This window comes from Ambystoma mexicanum, chromosome 12, assembly GCF_040938575.1.
Source record: "Ambystoma mexicanum isolate Mex_15411 chromosome 12, UKY_AmexF1_1, whole genome shotgun sequence".
NCBI lineage: Eukaryota > Metazoa > Chordata > Amphibia > Caudata > Ambystomatidae > Ambystoma > Ambystoma mexicanum.
In genome coordinates, this window is record NC_090936.1 from 792,672,268 (window position 1) to 792,689,175 (window position 16,908).

Consider the following 16,908-nt stretch of genomic DNA (forward strand, 5'->3'; position numbering starts at 1 on the left):
AAAGCAATACAACAACTCAAAATTAAGCATCTCTTACCTCCTCACCAGGCTCACCTTAAGCGAACAGGTTGCGCAGCACTGCTTGGCCGACCCTGGACTCCTCCCTGGAGTCCCGATCGACGCAGTAGAAATTTGTGAAGGTGTGCGTCGACCTCCACGTACCAGCCCTGCAGATGTCCAGCAGGGGCACACCAGACAGGAACGCCGTGGTAGCAGCGATCGCTCTGGTCAAATGGGCTCTCGGACGGCCGGGCAGCGGTCGGTTTGCCAACCGGTGACAATGCATGATGCAGCCGGAGAGCCATCTGGAAATGGAAGTCTTCGAGAGAGCCTTCCCTTGATTCACAGACCCAAAGTTCACAAACAGTTGCGACGTCTTCCAAAAACTCTTTGTACGGTCCACGTAGAACTTCAGCGATCTAGCTACATCCAGCAAGTGCAAAGTCCTCTCGGCCGAGGTCAAAGGCGATGGAAAGAAAACTGGTAACACCAAGGGCTCGTTGAGGTGGAAGTCCGACGGCACCTTGAGCATGAAGGAGGGGTGCGTCCTCAGCACCACCCTCGTGTCATGAAAAGTCAAGTATGGAGGCTTGCAAGATAGGGCCTGAATCTCTCCCACTCGTCGTGCAGAGGTGATGGCCACGAGGGATGTTGTCTTCCATGACAGGAACTTCAAAGGCGCCGAATGCCTAGGCTCGAATGGGGCTCCCATAAGCCTGGCCAGCACCACATTAAGTTCCCACGCCGGGGCAGGGGCCTTCACCGGCAGGAATGATCGGAATAGTCCCTTCATGAATTCCTTTACCAGGCGATGAGACCACAAGGACGCCCGTCCCGTAGTCCTGGTGTATCAGGAGATGGTAGGTGGATGTATTTTTATGGAAGCGTGAGCCAGTCCAGCTTTGGCCAGCGACAGTAGGTACATCAGCTGTTACGCTCACCTGGACCCCACAGGGGTGTCGATCGGACCCGGACATCTGCTGTCTCCGTCAAAGCGATGCATAGTGCAGAGATGATTGTCTGGACTGGCCCCCCTAGTCTTGTCTGCTGGACCCGAAGAAGTATTTTCCTGCAAGTGGAGACAGGGATTAACCACCTGTGGGTTTTAGTGATGGCTCCCAACTGTTCTCGCTCTCCCCCACTAATCACCTCCGATATCCCCTTAGTAATCTCACCTTATGTTTGTAAAAGATGAGCTCTCCATCCTGCGTGTCTTGCAGGGGCGCGTAGATACCAGTTACTTCACTGGTCTGAAGTTGGGAGAGTTCCGGTAAGCATTGACTCTGAAGTCCCAGGCGGGATTGGTAAGTATCAAGTTCAAAGAGTTCAATGTGCCCGATGTTCACTCTTGTCCCCTTCCTTAAGTTACAACTGAGTTTGTGAGAAGAAGGTCTCGTAGCTGCTGCTGGCGTTCAGGTAAGAGTCTGCGTTACCCAACACTGTCCGGTAACTACTGCATGCGTTAACTTGTTGTTTTTCTCCCTCTTTACAGATGCGGCATATGAAGATATGGAGAATAATACCGCCGGTGGTAAATCAGGTAAGTCTATGGTGGTAAGAGGTATTTGTGGATTCCCTTGGCTCACCTTGTTATTCTTGTGCCCCTAGGTGCCGGAGTATGGCAAAGAAATGATGGACAGTGCCAGATCGAAAGATGCTGTGAGAACTGGTGAGTATGGCGCTGTGCTGGAACTGGCTAAGCGACGCGTGCAGGACTGATGTACTTTCCAGGTCGGGAGATGAAATGGATCCGGAATCAGGTGAGGAATTTGAAATAAGTTCGTTTTCTAACCTTGTCCTTTTCTTCCTCTTTATTCTAGGAGCTCCGGATTCGAGGCGGGCGTGGCAGAAAACTGGATGCTGGCTGCAGGCACGCAGGCGTGGCAGAAGACTGGATGCTGGCTGCAGGCACGGTGAGAGTCACGCTGCTGGATACAGAATAACATGAAGCATGTGCTGCTGTTCGCGCGTGGTTTAAATAGCCTCCAAAGTAGTCCCAGGAAAGAAGTTCCCCAGGACCACACCCAAGTAAAAAATAGTCCCTGTAGTAAAATAGTCCCATCCAGGCCTCACGTTGGCTTGGATTTATTTGCAGCATGGTCTGCATGAGGTAAGTAAAGTCTAATGAGCCTGTCGCCTATGGCGCCAGGACTGATTTTTATTATGAGCCTGGTGCCTACGGTGCCAAGACTGAACCCAGACAGCCCCTAGCTGGGGCTGCTGGGGTTTTTGTAAATGTCTGGATGCATGCTCCCGGGGCTGATGGGCTTGATCCGGATGCCCCGGGGTAGGCATCAGGACAGCAGCACTTGAGGGGCCGTAATCCGTAGAGGGTTAATCTTCTGTGCACGGCACCAGACAGAGAACCTCTTCCACTTATGACCGTAACACTTGAGAGTCGAGGACGCCCTGGCCTTTGCAAGAACCTCTCTGCAATCAGCCGGGATATCGTACCCTCCAAACTCTAGTGCTGCAGGAGCCAGGCCTGCAAGTTCAGCGACTGTGGGTCGCGATGGAGAATGGCGCCTCCTTCTCTGGAGAGAAGATCCGCGTCCGCCGGCAGCTTGACTGGTGGGGACGTTGACAAGTCCAGAAGGTCCAGGAACCAGATCTGCCTCGGCCATGCCGGTGCGACGAGGATCATCCTGCACCTGGACCTCTTGAGCTGGTTGATGAGGCGAGCAGCAACGGCAACGGAGAGAACGCGTATAGAAACAGGCCGTCCCAAGGGAACGAGAAAGCATCGCCCAGGTCGATCTGGGGTTTGCCCCATCGTTGGAAGAGTCGATCCACTTGGTCCTGGCGCAGTTCCCACTCGTGGCACGAACGCAGCTCCCTGCTGAGTGAGTCCGCAATGGTGTTTTTTATTCCTGCCAGGTGGAAGGGAACCAGAAACATCCCCTGGGCGACGGCCCAGTGCCACAGATCCTGGGCCTCCTTGGATAGGGCTGGGGATCTGGTGCCTCCTTGCTTCCGTATATAGAAAATCGTGGTGGTGTTGTCGGTGAAGATCCTCAACACTTTGCCCTTGAGGGACGGAAGGAACGACTTGAGAGCCCAGAACACTGCTTGGAGCTCCAGAATGATGTGGAGAGACCTCTCCTCCGGGAGCCAAAGGCCTCTTGCGTGGAGGTCTCCGGTGTGGGCCCCCCACCAACCCTCCAGAGAGGCGTCCGTTGTCACAGTCTCCTGAAACGCCGGGATTTGAAATTCCGTGCCTGTCGTGAGGTGAGAACGGATGCCCCACCATAAGATCGCCCGACGGAACTCCTCGACGAGAGGGATCCTGTCCTCGAAACAGCCCCTTGCTTGGAGCCAGCGGGCGTCGAGAAACTCCTGTAGCGGATGCATCCGAAGTCTGCACAGGAGTACAAGGTAGATGCATGAGGACATCATCCCGAGGAGGTACTTGATGGACCTCACCCTGGCCACGTCCGTGGCTAGCAGGCGCTGCACCTTGCCCAGGATGGTCTTGGTCCTCTCCTCTGAAGGGGAGGACAATTGCCCCACTGTATCGAGCTTCTCTCCCAGAAACAGTGCTATCTGCGATGGAACCAGGTGGGATTTGGGGCAGTTGATGGCGAACCCCAGCTCTGTGAGCAACCGGACGGTCCTCGCCGTGTGTTCAACGGAGAGTTCCCTTGTCCTTGCACGGATTAGCCAGTCGTCCAGGTAGGCGTAAACGTGGATCCCCTGCAGACGCAGCCGTCACTGGTGCCAGGCACTTGGTGAAAACCCTGGGTGCCGACTTTAATCCGAACGGTAGGGCCCTGAATTGGTAGTGGCGTCCCTGAACCACAAACCTGTGGAACTTCCTGTGCCTTTTTAGAATAGGGATGTGGAAGTAAGCATCCTCCAGGTCCAAAGACGATAGGAAGTCGCCTTCCTCCAGCTGTCCCAGCACGTGCTGGAGGGTGACCATCCTGAATTTCTGTGCCTTGATGTACTTGTTTAAGCGACGCAGGTCCAGGATGGGGCGCCAACCGCCTGTCTTCTTCTTGACGAGGAAGTACCTTGAGTACACTCCGGAGCCCCGGAGCCCTCTGGGGACGAGCTCGATGGCACCTTTCTTGAGCATCACCTTTACCTCCAACTGTAGTTGAGGGATGGGATTCCCCTTCCTGGCCACGGGAGGAATGCGAGGGCACTTTTTTGGAATTCCAGCGAGTGCCCGTTGGCCAGGGTGTCCAACACCCAACTGTCGGAGATGGACTCCCACACGCTGACGAACTTCGTCAGCCCACCTCCCCACCAGGGTGCTTTGGTGGGGGCCCGACAACCCGGCCGGGTCAGTCTTGCTTGGAGGCGGCCTTGCCGCCTTGGCCTCCTTGGCGGCGGGAACCCCCTTGCTTGCCGCGACCTCTGTAGGCCTCCTGGGAAGAGGAGTGGGTCGCCTAGCGGTAAGTGGAGGAGCCACCGCTGGATCCTTTGGAGGCACCCTGTCTGCTTCCGGAGCTCCGAAAGGGCCACCGCTGTTGAAGCACTCCAGGGCCCGGGCAGTCTCAGAGTCGGTCTTGATGGCCTCATCCACCGCCTTACCAAAAAGATTTTTGCGGTCGAACGGCATGTCCAACACCCTGGTCTGGACGTCCTGGCGAAAGTGTCGCCTTGAGCCATCGCCGTCGGAGGCAAACTCTGTTGCCCAGTTGGCGAAATCCGGTATCGGCAATGTCCGTTGCCACCGTTATGGCATGATCCGACGCCACCTCGCCTTCCTACAGAATTTCTAGGGCCTCTACCCTTTTGTCATCAGGCAGGAAGTCTAACAGGGGAGCTAACTTGAACCAGAGCTCCCTGTCATAGTGGCCCACGATCGCTAAGGCATTGGCCGCCTTAATCGTCTTCGCCGCCGACGAGATGACTTGTCGTCCCATAGAGTCCAACTTCTTGCCCTCGCTGTCCGGCGGGGAGGTGGAAGTTGAAGCCGCCGCACCCGCTGCCTTCTTCTTAGCCGCTGCCGAGACGACCGAGTCCGGCGTGGGCTAGGCCCTGAGGCACAAGGGGGTGGCATCAGGGACTCGGTACTTCTTGTACCTGTCCCTCTTGGCTGGTGTTGTGGAAGGGTTCTTGAGGACAGCAAGCCCCTCCTCCCAGATGTCGTCAAGTAAAGGCACCGCGAGGACCGTCTTCCTCTTGGCCTCTCGTCGTTGGTACAGAAACCCCTCCTTTTTCTGTTCTTCAGGGCAGAGCTGGTTATCATGGCGTGGAAAGAGCCAATTTCGTCGGCTGGAGACGCCCGCGCAGGGGGGAGGCTTGTGGGGTGACGACGGGATGTCTGCTGTGTCATCGCCGCCATCTTCCGTCCCCGTCGCGGTATCCGTCGCCGTATCCTCTCTAGGGTCCGGCGAGGGGGATGAGGGGTCCACCGGTCTCACAGGCACGAAGGGCGGAGCGGGGTGGCCTCTCCTCCACTTGTCCGGAGGGCTTCCCGACAGGCCTGGTTCTGGATCCTCCGTCAGTGTCAGTCGTAATCTCGTCCTTATCTCGGTACATAAGGATTGGATTGCCAACAAAATGGCCGCCGAGCTACCCTTGGGCTCGGGCAATGGCTGCGACGGACGGGATGGCCGTTTCACTGGGCCCTGTTTGTTGTCGTCATCTTCAATCACGTCAGTAGGGACTGCCCACTGGGATCGAACCTCTCGTTGAGGCCTAAGGACCTCTCTTTGAGGCCTAAGGACCTCTCCTTGAGGCCCTTCTCGGTTTCCACCAGTTCCTCCTCATAGGCTGATTCCGAGTCTATAATGTCCACCGGCCCCCCCTCTTTTTCAGCCGGGGCTTCACGGGGGTCTTAGCGATGGGCTGGAAAGAGGAATCCCTCCGCGGTGGCAGGGATACTCTGGGCCCGGCGGGTGTTTCCACAGGCGTAGTCTCAGCCGGCTTCGCCAGGGTCGCAGCAACCACTTCTGTAGAGGCATTTGCCGGGTGGATCAAAGCCCTCACCACCTTAGGTGCGTCCTGGGCCTTTGCCTTGGGGGGAGGGTCAGCGCCTCGCTCCCCCTTCGAGATCGACCGGGTCCACTCCAGCGGCCTACCCGGGGCCTCGGACTTCCTCTTCCCCGAACCAGAGCGCTGGCTTGTGGTCGAACGTGCCGGGGAAGTAGCGCCCTGCTTGGCAACCGAAGAGCCCGACCTTTCGGCGCTCCTGGTGCCCGCGGACTCGCAGTGCTTGGCCTTCTGTTGGGCCCCCGTCGCTGGGGCGCCCTCACAGGACTTAGAAGCCCGCTCAGACTTCTTCTTCGCCTTCTCACCTGCTGTGCCCTTCTCCAGCCAAGCGGCGAGGCGGGAACGACTATCTTGTTTGGTCAGTTCCGAAAGTTTCTTGCAGAACGCAGTATTTCTCCACGTACGTCTTGTCCTCATGGAGGTAGTAGAGACATCGCGAATGCTCGTCCTCCTTGAAAACGTTCTGTAATCCGCATCCAGGCCAGCACCTGAACAGCTTGGATCCAGGCGTCGAGCTTCCCTTGTCCTGGACCATGTCTGTTGAGGTAAGCCGCAGATCTTCTGGAATCCTCCAAGAAGTATAAACTCGACGAAAACTTCACCCTTGAGGGGCGTAGAAGAATTCCGAAACGGGTCCCCGTTATCGGAAGTAGAAACGGTGGAGCTTGAGGCTCGATTAAACTGAAAAAATGAGAAAATCTCCTGAAAAAGCGTGAAAACGCAGTAATAAACTCGAGAGCTAAACACGAGGACTCCCAACACTTAAGCGTGCGGTAAAAATCTCAGGATGGCTGCCAGAGGCAGGGCTTAGGGAGAGGGCAGTCATTGGCTGGGGGCAGTATGACCTAGAGATCAGTGATTGGTTACTACTAAGAAAGACAGATCAGAAACGTAACTGATATTGATTTTTTTCTTTACCGAGGATTCCCAGCCTGACGACAGGGAATATTCATGAGCATGTGAAGCCATGCCAGACCCCATGCTGGAGAACAGCATCTCCACTTCAAGATGGAAAAGAGCAAGAGGTCCAGGAGAAAGACAAACCGACGTCTGCTGTCACCAAAGACACAGCAAAGCTGAAATCTGCAGGTGTAAAGGAGAAAGAGACCCCTCTTCAGCTGCCCACTAGGGTCCCAGAAGTTAAATCCTGGCGACTCTGTATCCAGTACTCCTCAACAACGACAAAGTTCCACTATCTGTCCCGAGGTACAACTTGCGGAGTGCGTCCACCATTTCACCTGACATCAGCAGGTGAACCATCACTCACAAAAGTTTGCTACCTTTGTCTCATATGGATGGCCCATCATTCTGAAGGGTTTTCACCAAGCAGCCACAATAACGCTGTGCACTTGGAGTGTAGGTGCATAAGTCCTCCAACCAAAGGGGGTTTTGGAAGCCAGCCGAGTGCCCACCGCCGCAGCAGATTTCTGCCAGCACTGAGCATCGGTCATCCTAGCAGAACTTTTTGGGCGCAAGGCCCCATACATCTTAGGGCTGGACTTCATAAGACAGAGGGAACTGGGTTGTGATTATCCCATCTACATCTGTTTTTCATTCATTTAATGACTTATCGGTTGACTTCTAGTAGGTACTATTCGCTCTAAAGATGAATGTGTACATAAAAGCAATAAGTAGTTTTTGATTACTATACTTGCCCGTGATATTTTTATGCTTAGTCTGTTTAGAAAGGCCTAATAAATACGTGATTTTGTATATGCTCCTTGGCTAACTTGAATTATTGGTTTTGTTCTGTGTGAACTAGACCACTCATTTTTTCTGAGACTACACCTTGACTGCTCTTCCACACTACATTGATTGGGTTTTGGCTAACCGCTCAATGTCTTCCCAGTTTACAATAAATAAGGTTGCCTCCTAAAATCTTCATCCCAGGTATCGATTTTAATAAACAAGTATTTATAATGTGCCTGTACACAGGTGTGTCTAGGCACGACAAGACAAGGTAGGGAAGACAGATAGAGGACAAAACAAATGATCTTACTAGTCCTTGTGTCATTCAGATCTTGCAAGTGCCGGGAGTGGAGTGGGACGAGAAGTGCCAGGGGGAGGGAAGGGGGAAGTGCAATCACTGCAGTAATTGCTCGACGTAATTGCAGCGCAGCTCTGGGTAAGTGCAAGGAAGCAAGGGACTGTAGTGTTACAGATACAGCCCCAAGTGCTTGAGTAGGCCAGGAGGGAGTGCAAGGGCTACTGGTTGTGGAGGGCCCTGGTGCCCATTGGGATTCTGAGGGTAGCCAGAAAGAGCAGGCATATTTTCTCTCACTGCAGTAGGCACATTCTCACTGGCCAGTATTTCTCAATAAACTTCAGGCTCCCTGCTCATTCTGTGGACTTTCAAGTTATGCAAGGAGGGAACCTATTAAGTCTTACTTGCTAAACAGTGATTGAAAACTTGTTGAAATTGATTTTCTATAGGTATTGACCACACTACATTTATCCACAAATAGTGTAAAAACATTGGGCCCTTCACTTCACTTCATAAAATACTTTTTTCTTGCAGTGTGTACAAAAGGACAGGCATTATAACTGGTGACTGAATGGCACGCAAGGGGAGGCCCATGTCAATACTGGGGGTTCCCACATTGACCACCTCCATGGGTTGCACCAAGCAGCTGGTGGCTTCATCAGTTGCCTTGAGTTTCCTACTGTTACATGTTACATTTCTGATTTTGCACTTTCTTTTGGTTTCTTGAGATACATCTGGCGCAAAGCGATCGCAGAGCTGTGGAATGCATAATGCCTCAGAGTGCGGGGCATGAGAACAGCTCTGCCTGAGAATGTACACAGCAATGATGCTGCTGGCGTAAGTCTCAAGGCTGCCTCGCAGAAACAGCCTGCTGTTACGAAATGTACTTTCTTTCCCCCTGTTCGGCAGAATTACCCGTTTGTTACGATATGTGGTGTTAATGGGTGGAGAATAAGATGTAGCTATTCCATTGTACATAAAGATGAGCCAGGCCTGGGAGGGGCAGAGCAGAAAGCAGCCAACCTATGCGCTGGTGTGTGTCTGCATTACAGCGCTTTTCACCCCACTTCTGGTCTCTTGTGTATTATTTGTGGCCAAAAGCTGAGTGTCTGCTGTGCCTGAGGTGGAGTGGGGGTGCTGAATGAGCACTAGTATTGTGGGGAGCAGGACGACCCTGTAACACCTACTGCCCCGCTCCCCCATCAATGTGTGCTCCACAGGGTATTTTGTCACACACCAATACCTGACAATGCATGTTCTGATGAGCCTTTGGGAGTCTGCAGAATATAGCTTTTTGGACACAGATGTTGCCCTCATGGATTAATGCTCATTTAATTATCTAAATAGCAAGTTATGCCATAACATTAACGCAAAGGTTAACATTTTCTGCTACTGTTTATTTCATGAAGGAACAAAATGTGCAGGGGACCAGAGGAGTTCACAAGCGCCACAGATGTAAAGTATTGTACTCGCTGCATAAAACTATATACAATGATTATCCGGTGGAGTAAGTTGACAATTTTTAAATGTAAGATGAAATGAATTACCTATTTTCCTTCTCTTCGAGGTCAGATGTACTTGCCAGCCGCCTTGGTATTGTCGGTGCAACATAAGCAAATCTAGTTCCTTTACCATCTCTCTCCTGAAACAGAGAAAAAAAAGAAACATCAATGTACAGTGCCACCAACCTGGCCCTATGTTCGGGTCCATAAAACAAATCTGGTGCTGAATAATTTAGTCCAGGAACCATTGCTTCTGAACAACGTGCTTGCATGCATGCATATTCTTAATTTCCCTTTTGTTTCTAACAAAGAGGGAACGGTCCCGTGGCTAGATGAACAAGTTACTTACCAACTATAAAACTTTCTTTCGATTGCATGTTCCTCCCACGTATTCCTCATTTTAGATGAGCAAGTTACTTTCTTACCAGGTAACGTTCTTTCGATGGGATGGTCCGACAACATATTCCATATCTATGACAGTAATCAACACAGCTGTGCTGCTTCGGAAAAACATTTGGCGTCTGCGTCGATAACGTCGATACGCGGTCCTCGAGGACCTCCTCCAACGGCTGACGTCACCAGATGTTATAAGTAGGACGCACGACGCCCGTAGCCTCAGTTGTAGTTTTTTTCCCCAGAATGTGTGGCACCAATCTTCTGCCAGTATGACCACAGAAAGCCTTGCGGAAATGTAAGCTGCAATTGCTTAAGAAATTCTGTAGCGGGGTAGGCAGTGAGGGAGCGATATGGAATACATCGGACCATCCCATCGAAAGAACGTTACCAGGTAAGAAAGTAACTTGTTCTTCGATGGGATTGGGTCCTCCGACGTATTCCATATCTATGACAGACTCCCAAAGCAGTACCAACGTAAGGAGGTGGGAAAAGAATTTAGAATATACAAATTTAGAATGGCCAATCAAATTGCAGAGTAAAGGACCGCCTTGCCAAAGGCCAGATCCTGCCCCCGGATAGCATCGAGGGAGTAGCGATGTACAAAAGTATGGACCGAAGCCCAGGTGGCTGCATCACAGATGTTACGAATAGGAACAACCCTCTGCAGGGCAGTAGAGGCAGCCATACCCCTCGTAGAATGGGCCTGTAAGCCGACCGGGGGGTCCTTGCCCGCCAAGCGGTAACATTTGGAAATTGCCAAGATAATCCATCTAGACAGTCTGCTTAGTAACAGCTTGTCCCAAACGCCTTCCAGCGTAACCAATAAAGAGTTGATCGTCCACTCTGACCCGGGACATGCGTGAAATAAAAAAGCTTAAAGCTCACCTAGGATCCAGCCTATGGAGCCTCTCCTCCTCCTTACCAGGATGCGGAGGAGGATAAAATGCCGGAAGAATAACCTTCTGGCTTAAATGAAATTCCGACACCACCTTCGGAAGAAAGGAAGGACGAACTCTAAGGACAATCCTGTCCTTGTGAAACACCATGAAGTGTGGCTTAACTGAAAGCGCCTGTAACTCATTCACTCTGCGAGCGGAAGTGAACGCAACTAAAAATACCGTTTTAAGAGTTAACAGTCTCAAAGGGCAGGAATGCAAAGGCTCAAAGGAGCACCCGTTGTAAACTTGAGAACAAGGTTCAGATCCCAACAGGGCACCTGGAAAGGTGACGGAGGGAACACATTAGTAATCCCTTTCAGAAACTGAAAAATCAAAGGGATTTTAAAATAAAAACACTCCTCAGACGAGCGCTTAAATAAATATAGACAGCGCCACAGGTAACCTTTAATGGTACCCCACTTGCAGACCCTTGTGGGCCAAAGAAAGCAAAAAAGACAGAACGACAGGAATGTCACATGAAAAAGGATCCACATTCTGAACCCTGCACAAGTCGCAGAACTTCCGCCAATGGCAACGGTACAGGGACTTTGTTGCCGGCCATCTTGCCGAAAGCAACACCTCCATCACGTCTTCAGGGAGGTCCCAATCCTTATACCTCAACCTTTCAGAAGCCAAGCGTGAAGGATGGGGGATCTGACCTCTGGATGGAAAACCCGACCCCCCTCCTGTGAGAGCAGATCGTCTCGGTAGGGAAGACGACGTGGAGGGCAGATGGACAAGTTGAGAAGGTTCGGGTACCACGTCCTCCGGGCCCATGCTGGAGCAATGAGGATCATCCGGGAACCGAACCTCTGTAACCTCCGCAGCACTTGCGGGATGACGGGGACTGGAGGAAACGCGCACAGCAGTGGGAATGACCACTCAACCACAAACGCGTCTCCCAAGGCTCCTCTTGGCGGAAATTCCCGCGAGCAGAACCTTTCGCACTTCGGGTTGACACTGGAGGCGAAAAGATTCACTTGAGGGGTCCCCCAAAGAGCTAAGATCTCCAGGAGAATCTCCTGAGCCAACTCCCACTCGTGAGAGATCGTGCTCTGCCTGCTCAGAGCGTCCGCCGTCTCGTTTTCGTCTCCGGCCAGATGAAATGCCGAGATCGAAACTTCCTGCTGGATGGCCCAGAACCAGAGTTGCATCGCCTCCCTGCACAGAGGAAGTGACCCTGCCCCCCCTTTTTGTTGAGTTAGTGCATGGCCACTGTGTTGTCCGTCAGGAGCAGGACATTCTTTCCCCGCACAATCGGCAGAAAAGCCTTCAGGGCAAGCCTGACAGTCCTCAGCTCCAAAGATTGATTATGGGGTCTGGACTCCAATGGAGACCAACGACCGCTGACTCAACTCGTTGGCATGAGCTCCCCATCCCGTGAGGGATGCATCTGCCACGATCGCCACCTCCGGCCAGGGTAGCCAAAATGGAGCCCCCTTCATCCGATTGCCTTTGACGGGCCACCACAGAAAGTCCTGGGGGACCGAGAGCGGCACCTGAACGGGGTCCGACATCCTGCCGGAGGACTGTGAGCACTGGAGCTTGAGGGCCCATTGCAGAGATCTCATCCGCAACCTCACCTCTGGCACCAGAAGAATACAGGATGCCATGAGGCAAGCAAACTCAAGAACTCGAACGCTGAGAGACTCTGGGCATGTTGAAATTTGTGCACCATCTGCTGAATGTGGTGAGCCCTCACCTGGGGAGGAAAACACTGCCCCAGGGACGTATCGAGCACTGCTCCTATGTACTGGAGCCGCTGAGTTGGCCTCAAGTGGGACTTCTTTAAGTTGAGGGAGAAGCCCAGCCTGTGACGGGAGCGGCAGGTGACGGACAGACGATCCAAGGCTTGCTCGGGAGAGCACGCCGTGATCAACCAATCGTCCAGGTAGGGGTAGACGTGAATTCCCCCTTTCCTTAGATACGCTGCCACCACCACCATGAGCTTGGTGAAAACACTCGGGGCGGAGGACAATCCAAGCAGGTACTTCTTGTGCTTGGAATGGATCGGCACATGAAAATAAGCGTCCTTGAGGTCGAGAGACACCAACCAGTCCTTAAGTTGAAGGGCCTGGAGGACTTGAGAAAGAGTAACCATATTTAACTTAACCTAAGAAAGGAAGACAGTAGCCGTGGGCTATCATCTCCAGAACCCACACATCTGGAGTAATGGCACGCCATTCTACCAGATGCTGCACCAGCCTTCCCCCAACCGGTGAAGCATGGGCCTCATGACTGAGCAGAAGCGGCTGCGGCGTTGCCTGAGGGCAAAGAGGCAACTGCACGCGCGGCTTGGCACCTCGAGTACCTTGTTTTCCACCTCTGGCATTCTTACGGTTGCCCCTTTGACTTACAGCTCCTCTCGTTTCACTAAAGGATGAGTAATAATGAAAGGAACCTCCCCTCCATTGCTGTCCCCGAGGTAGAAAAGGCGGAGGTTGGCGGACTGCAGCGCCCAACGACTTTGCTGCAGCTATGGAGGTCTGCAACCTCTCAAGGCTCTTGTCAGCCTTGCTGCCAAAAAGATGTTCACCATCAAAGGGCATGTTGAGGAGCCTGGCTTGCACATCAGGAGCAAACCCCGACTTCCTCAACCACGCAAACCTTCGTAATACGGTGCTCGCCGCCATGGACCGGCTGACACAGTCTGCCATGTCTAAACCCAACTGAACGGACTCACACATGGCATCTTTGCCATCCTGAATAATAGCAAGAAAACCACCCCGTTCGTCCCCTTCGGGAATATGTTCAGCCATTAAAATGCTTGTCGTCCCCATCAGGAGGGATGGTAGGATACGACGCCTGCTTCGCTGGGGCCATAGCCGCCTGCACCAAACAACTCTCCGGAGTGGGGTGTGTGGTCAAGTAGCAGGGGTCACTACTGGCTGGGCGGTATTTTCGTGGCAAATACTTGCCCACTGCCGGGAGACTCTCCGGAGCAGTCCAGGCCGCTGCCACCCTTCTTTGCAGAGCCATATGGAATGGCAGTACCGGGTCAGTGGGTGGACCTTGATAGAGGATATTCGTAAGGTCATCCTGTACAAAATCAACTGGGGGCGCCGACCACCCCAAGTAGTCTGTGACCCTCGACATAAGGCGCCGGTACGATGACTCGGCATGGGTGCCAGACTCAGGCCTACAGAACTTCACCTCCGGTGAGGTGAACAGACCACTGGCGTCATGAAGTGACTGATGCAGGTCCTCAATCTGGCTATGACCAGACAGAATCTCATCTGGTACCGTGTCAGGAACCAACCCATCTTTAGAACCCTCTTCCACCTCGGAAATATAATCCATAGGCTGGAAAGTGGGCATTGAATAGGGGAGAAAGACATGTTTTGCCTTGGCCAGAGCCTTTCTAGGGGGATCCCACGTGCCACGGGGTACCTCCAACACCACAGCCTCGAAAGGCGTCAAGGGTGTCGAGTGAAACGGCATCGAGTGAATCGGCGTCGAGTGCGGTGCCGACAGCGTAGACACCGGCCTCGAGGGCGGAGGCCCGAACATGTCCTTCAGACGCCTGGGCGCCGATGGCGTTGACGACTTCCTTGGAAGTGGAGCCTTGAGAGAGTCCGTCGATGACCTTGGCGCCACCGGCGTCTAGGTCTTCTTCGAAGACTTCACAGGTGCACACGGGCTCGAGCGTGTCGAGTACCGGGACCTGGAATGTGCATGGCTGGAACGATTCCCCTTGCCCGAGCGGGACCTTTCCCGCGAATCGTGCCGACCACCTGAGCCCGAAGGCGTACGAGCGGTGTCTCCAGTACGGTCACGACCGACCCCTCTCGGAGGTGTGGACGGATCGGAGCCTTGCGATTCAAGAATCGCCAACTTTTTCTTCCCAAAGGAAACTCATTCCTCCGGAGAGGAACGCTTGGTGGGATAAGAAACCTGCCGACTGGCGGATTCCTTGGATGAGGACGGGGAAGGCGACCGATGACGGCACTTCCAGGAGTGCCTCGAAGAGGCAGAGGAGTGGCGGGACCCACTCCGGAACCGAGACCCCCTAGACTTACAACTACGATGCGGAGAGTCGCCCCTCGAATCGTCTGTCGAAAGCCCAGTGGGCCTCGCCTTCCGGGGCTTGGACACCTTACCGACTGACAGCTTCTTCTTACGTTCCCGCAAGGCATTGGACGTAAGCGACTGGCAGTCGACACAATCATCTGTGTCATGGGCCTCCCCGAGGCATCAGAGGCAGGCGTTGTGCGTGTCAGTCACTGACATCCTGGACCCGAAGTCCCCACACTTCTTGAAGCCTGGACGCGGGGTGGAAGAAGAGGAAGACTTCCCGAAACACTTCACAAACGAACAGGTTCGAAGAACCGAAAGAACAGAAACTCCAAAGAGTCGAGGGGCTCCAAGATCTCCGAAGCGAACACGTTCGCGGAAAAAACAGAACTGAGGCTATGGGCATCGTGCGTCCTACTTATAACATCTGGTGACGTCGGCCGTCAGAGGAGGTCCTCGAGGACGGCGTATTGACGTCATCGACGCAGCACGCACAAAGATTTTCCGAAGCAGCACAGCTGTGGCGATTACGGTCATAGATATGGAATACGTCAGAGGACCCAATCCCCTCGAAATATCCTTACCTTCAGCTTGCTGCTTCAGAAAAACTTTTCTTCTTTCCTCCAGAGGGCGCTCCCCTCGAGGCTGCAGCGTCGATGTCCCTTGGCGGCACCCGTCGAACACCGACGTCATCGCCTGTATAAGAGCCTCAAACACGCCCGCTGGCTTCAGTTCCGTTTTTTCGTATATTGTAGTCAATTGATTTTTTGATTAATGGAGTGCCTCTTTTGACCCAAGCCTTAAAAGAACTTAGAGTGTAATACACGTAAACTGTACTGTGGGGTTAGTTGGGAGGGTCGATGAGGAATACGTGGAGGAACTACAATCGAAAAAATGTTACAGTTGGTAAGTAACTTGCTCTTCGAATGGATTGTTTCCTCCCACGTATTCCTCATCTTAGATAGACTCCAGAAGCAGTTTTGTCTCCGAGGTGGGAGTACACAATTTTTCTAATCGTGTACAGAATGGAGTACAGATTTGGCAAACAGACTTCCTTGAGAAGAAGTCGAGTCCAGAGCATAATGTTTTATAAAAGGTATGCATGGATGACCATGTGGCTGCTGCACAAATGTCTTGTACAGGGACGCCCTTTTTTAGTACTGTCGAAGTTGCCATGCCCCTGGTTGAATGAGCTCTCAATCCATCAGGTGGTTCTTTCCCAGCCAATCTATAACATTCTGTTATAGCCAAAATTATCAATCTAGATAATGTTTGTTTAGTTACCGCCAGTCCCAATTTGCGTCCATTGTACCCCACAAAAAGTTGATCACATTAACGTATTTTTGCCAATCTTGAAATGTAGAAACTAAGAGCTCTTCTGGGATCTAGTATATGTAGCTGCTCTTCTTTGCTTGCATGAAGAGGAGGGTAAAAAGTAGGTAAAGTTATTTTTTGTGACAGATGAAAGTCCGAAACAATTTTTGGCAAAAAAGATGGTTTAACTCTAAGAATTACTGTACTTATAAAAGATAGTGTGAGGAGGACCGCTAGAGAGCGCCTGCAACTCACTTACCCTGCGGGCTGATGTCAATGCTACAAGGAGTATTGTTTTCAAAGTAAGGAGCCTTAGCGGACAAGAGTGTAAAGGCTCAAATGGAATACATGTGAGAAATGTTATAACTAAGTTCAAATCCCACACTGGAACCTGGAAAGGTATTGGTGGAAATACATTGTTTAACCCTTTCAAGGATTGAATTATTAAAAAGGTATCTTGAAGTAAGATTCTTTTTCTGAAGGGCGCTTAAAAATGGATATCGCTGCCAAGTATCTTTGTATCGTACCAACCTGGAGCCCCAGATTAGCTAAATGTAACAGAAAAGATAAAATTGTGGGGATATTACATTGAAATGGGTCCACATTCTTTTCTCTGCGCCAGCTACTAAACTTATTCCAACGACACCGATAGAGATTTGGTTGCTGGCCTTCTGGCCGAAAGCAGAATCTCAATCACGTCATCCGGAAGATCCCAATCCTTGTAGCTCAACCGCTCAGAAGCCATGCTTGAAGGTTGAGTGTGTTGACCTCCGGATGGAGAACATGACCTTCCTCTCGCGAGACAAGATCCTCT

The 16,908-nt window shown here is 52.3% G+C and overlaps 1 protein-coding gene across 3 annotated transcripts in view; it reads right to left on the reverse strand.

Moving 5' to 3' along the window:
• PPP1R12A (protein phosphatase 1 regulatory subunit 12A) overlaps positions 1–16,908 on the reverse strand; it is a 2,468,713-nt gene that overhangs the window by 1,629,299 nt on the left and 822,506 nt on the right. For all 3 annotated transcript variants that reach the window (XM_069629290.1, XM_069629288.1, XM_069629289.1), the window contains exon 11: positions 9,478–9,572. In XM_069629290.1, coding sequence (XP_069485391.1) covers positions 9,478–9,572 — 95 coding nt within the window. The remainder of the gene's footprint in view (positions 1–9,477; positions 9,573–16,908) is intronic.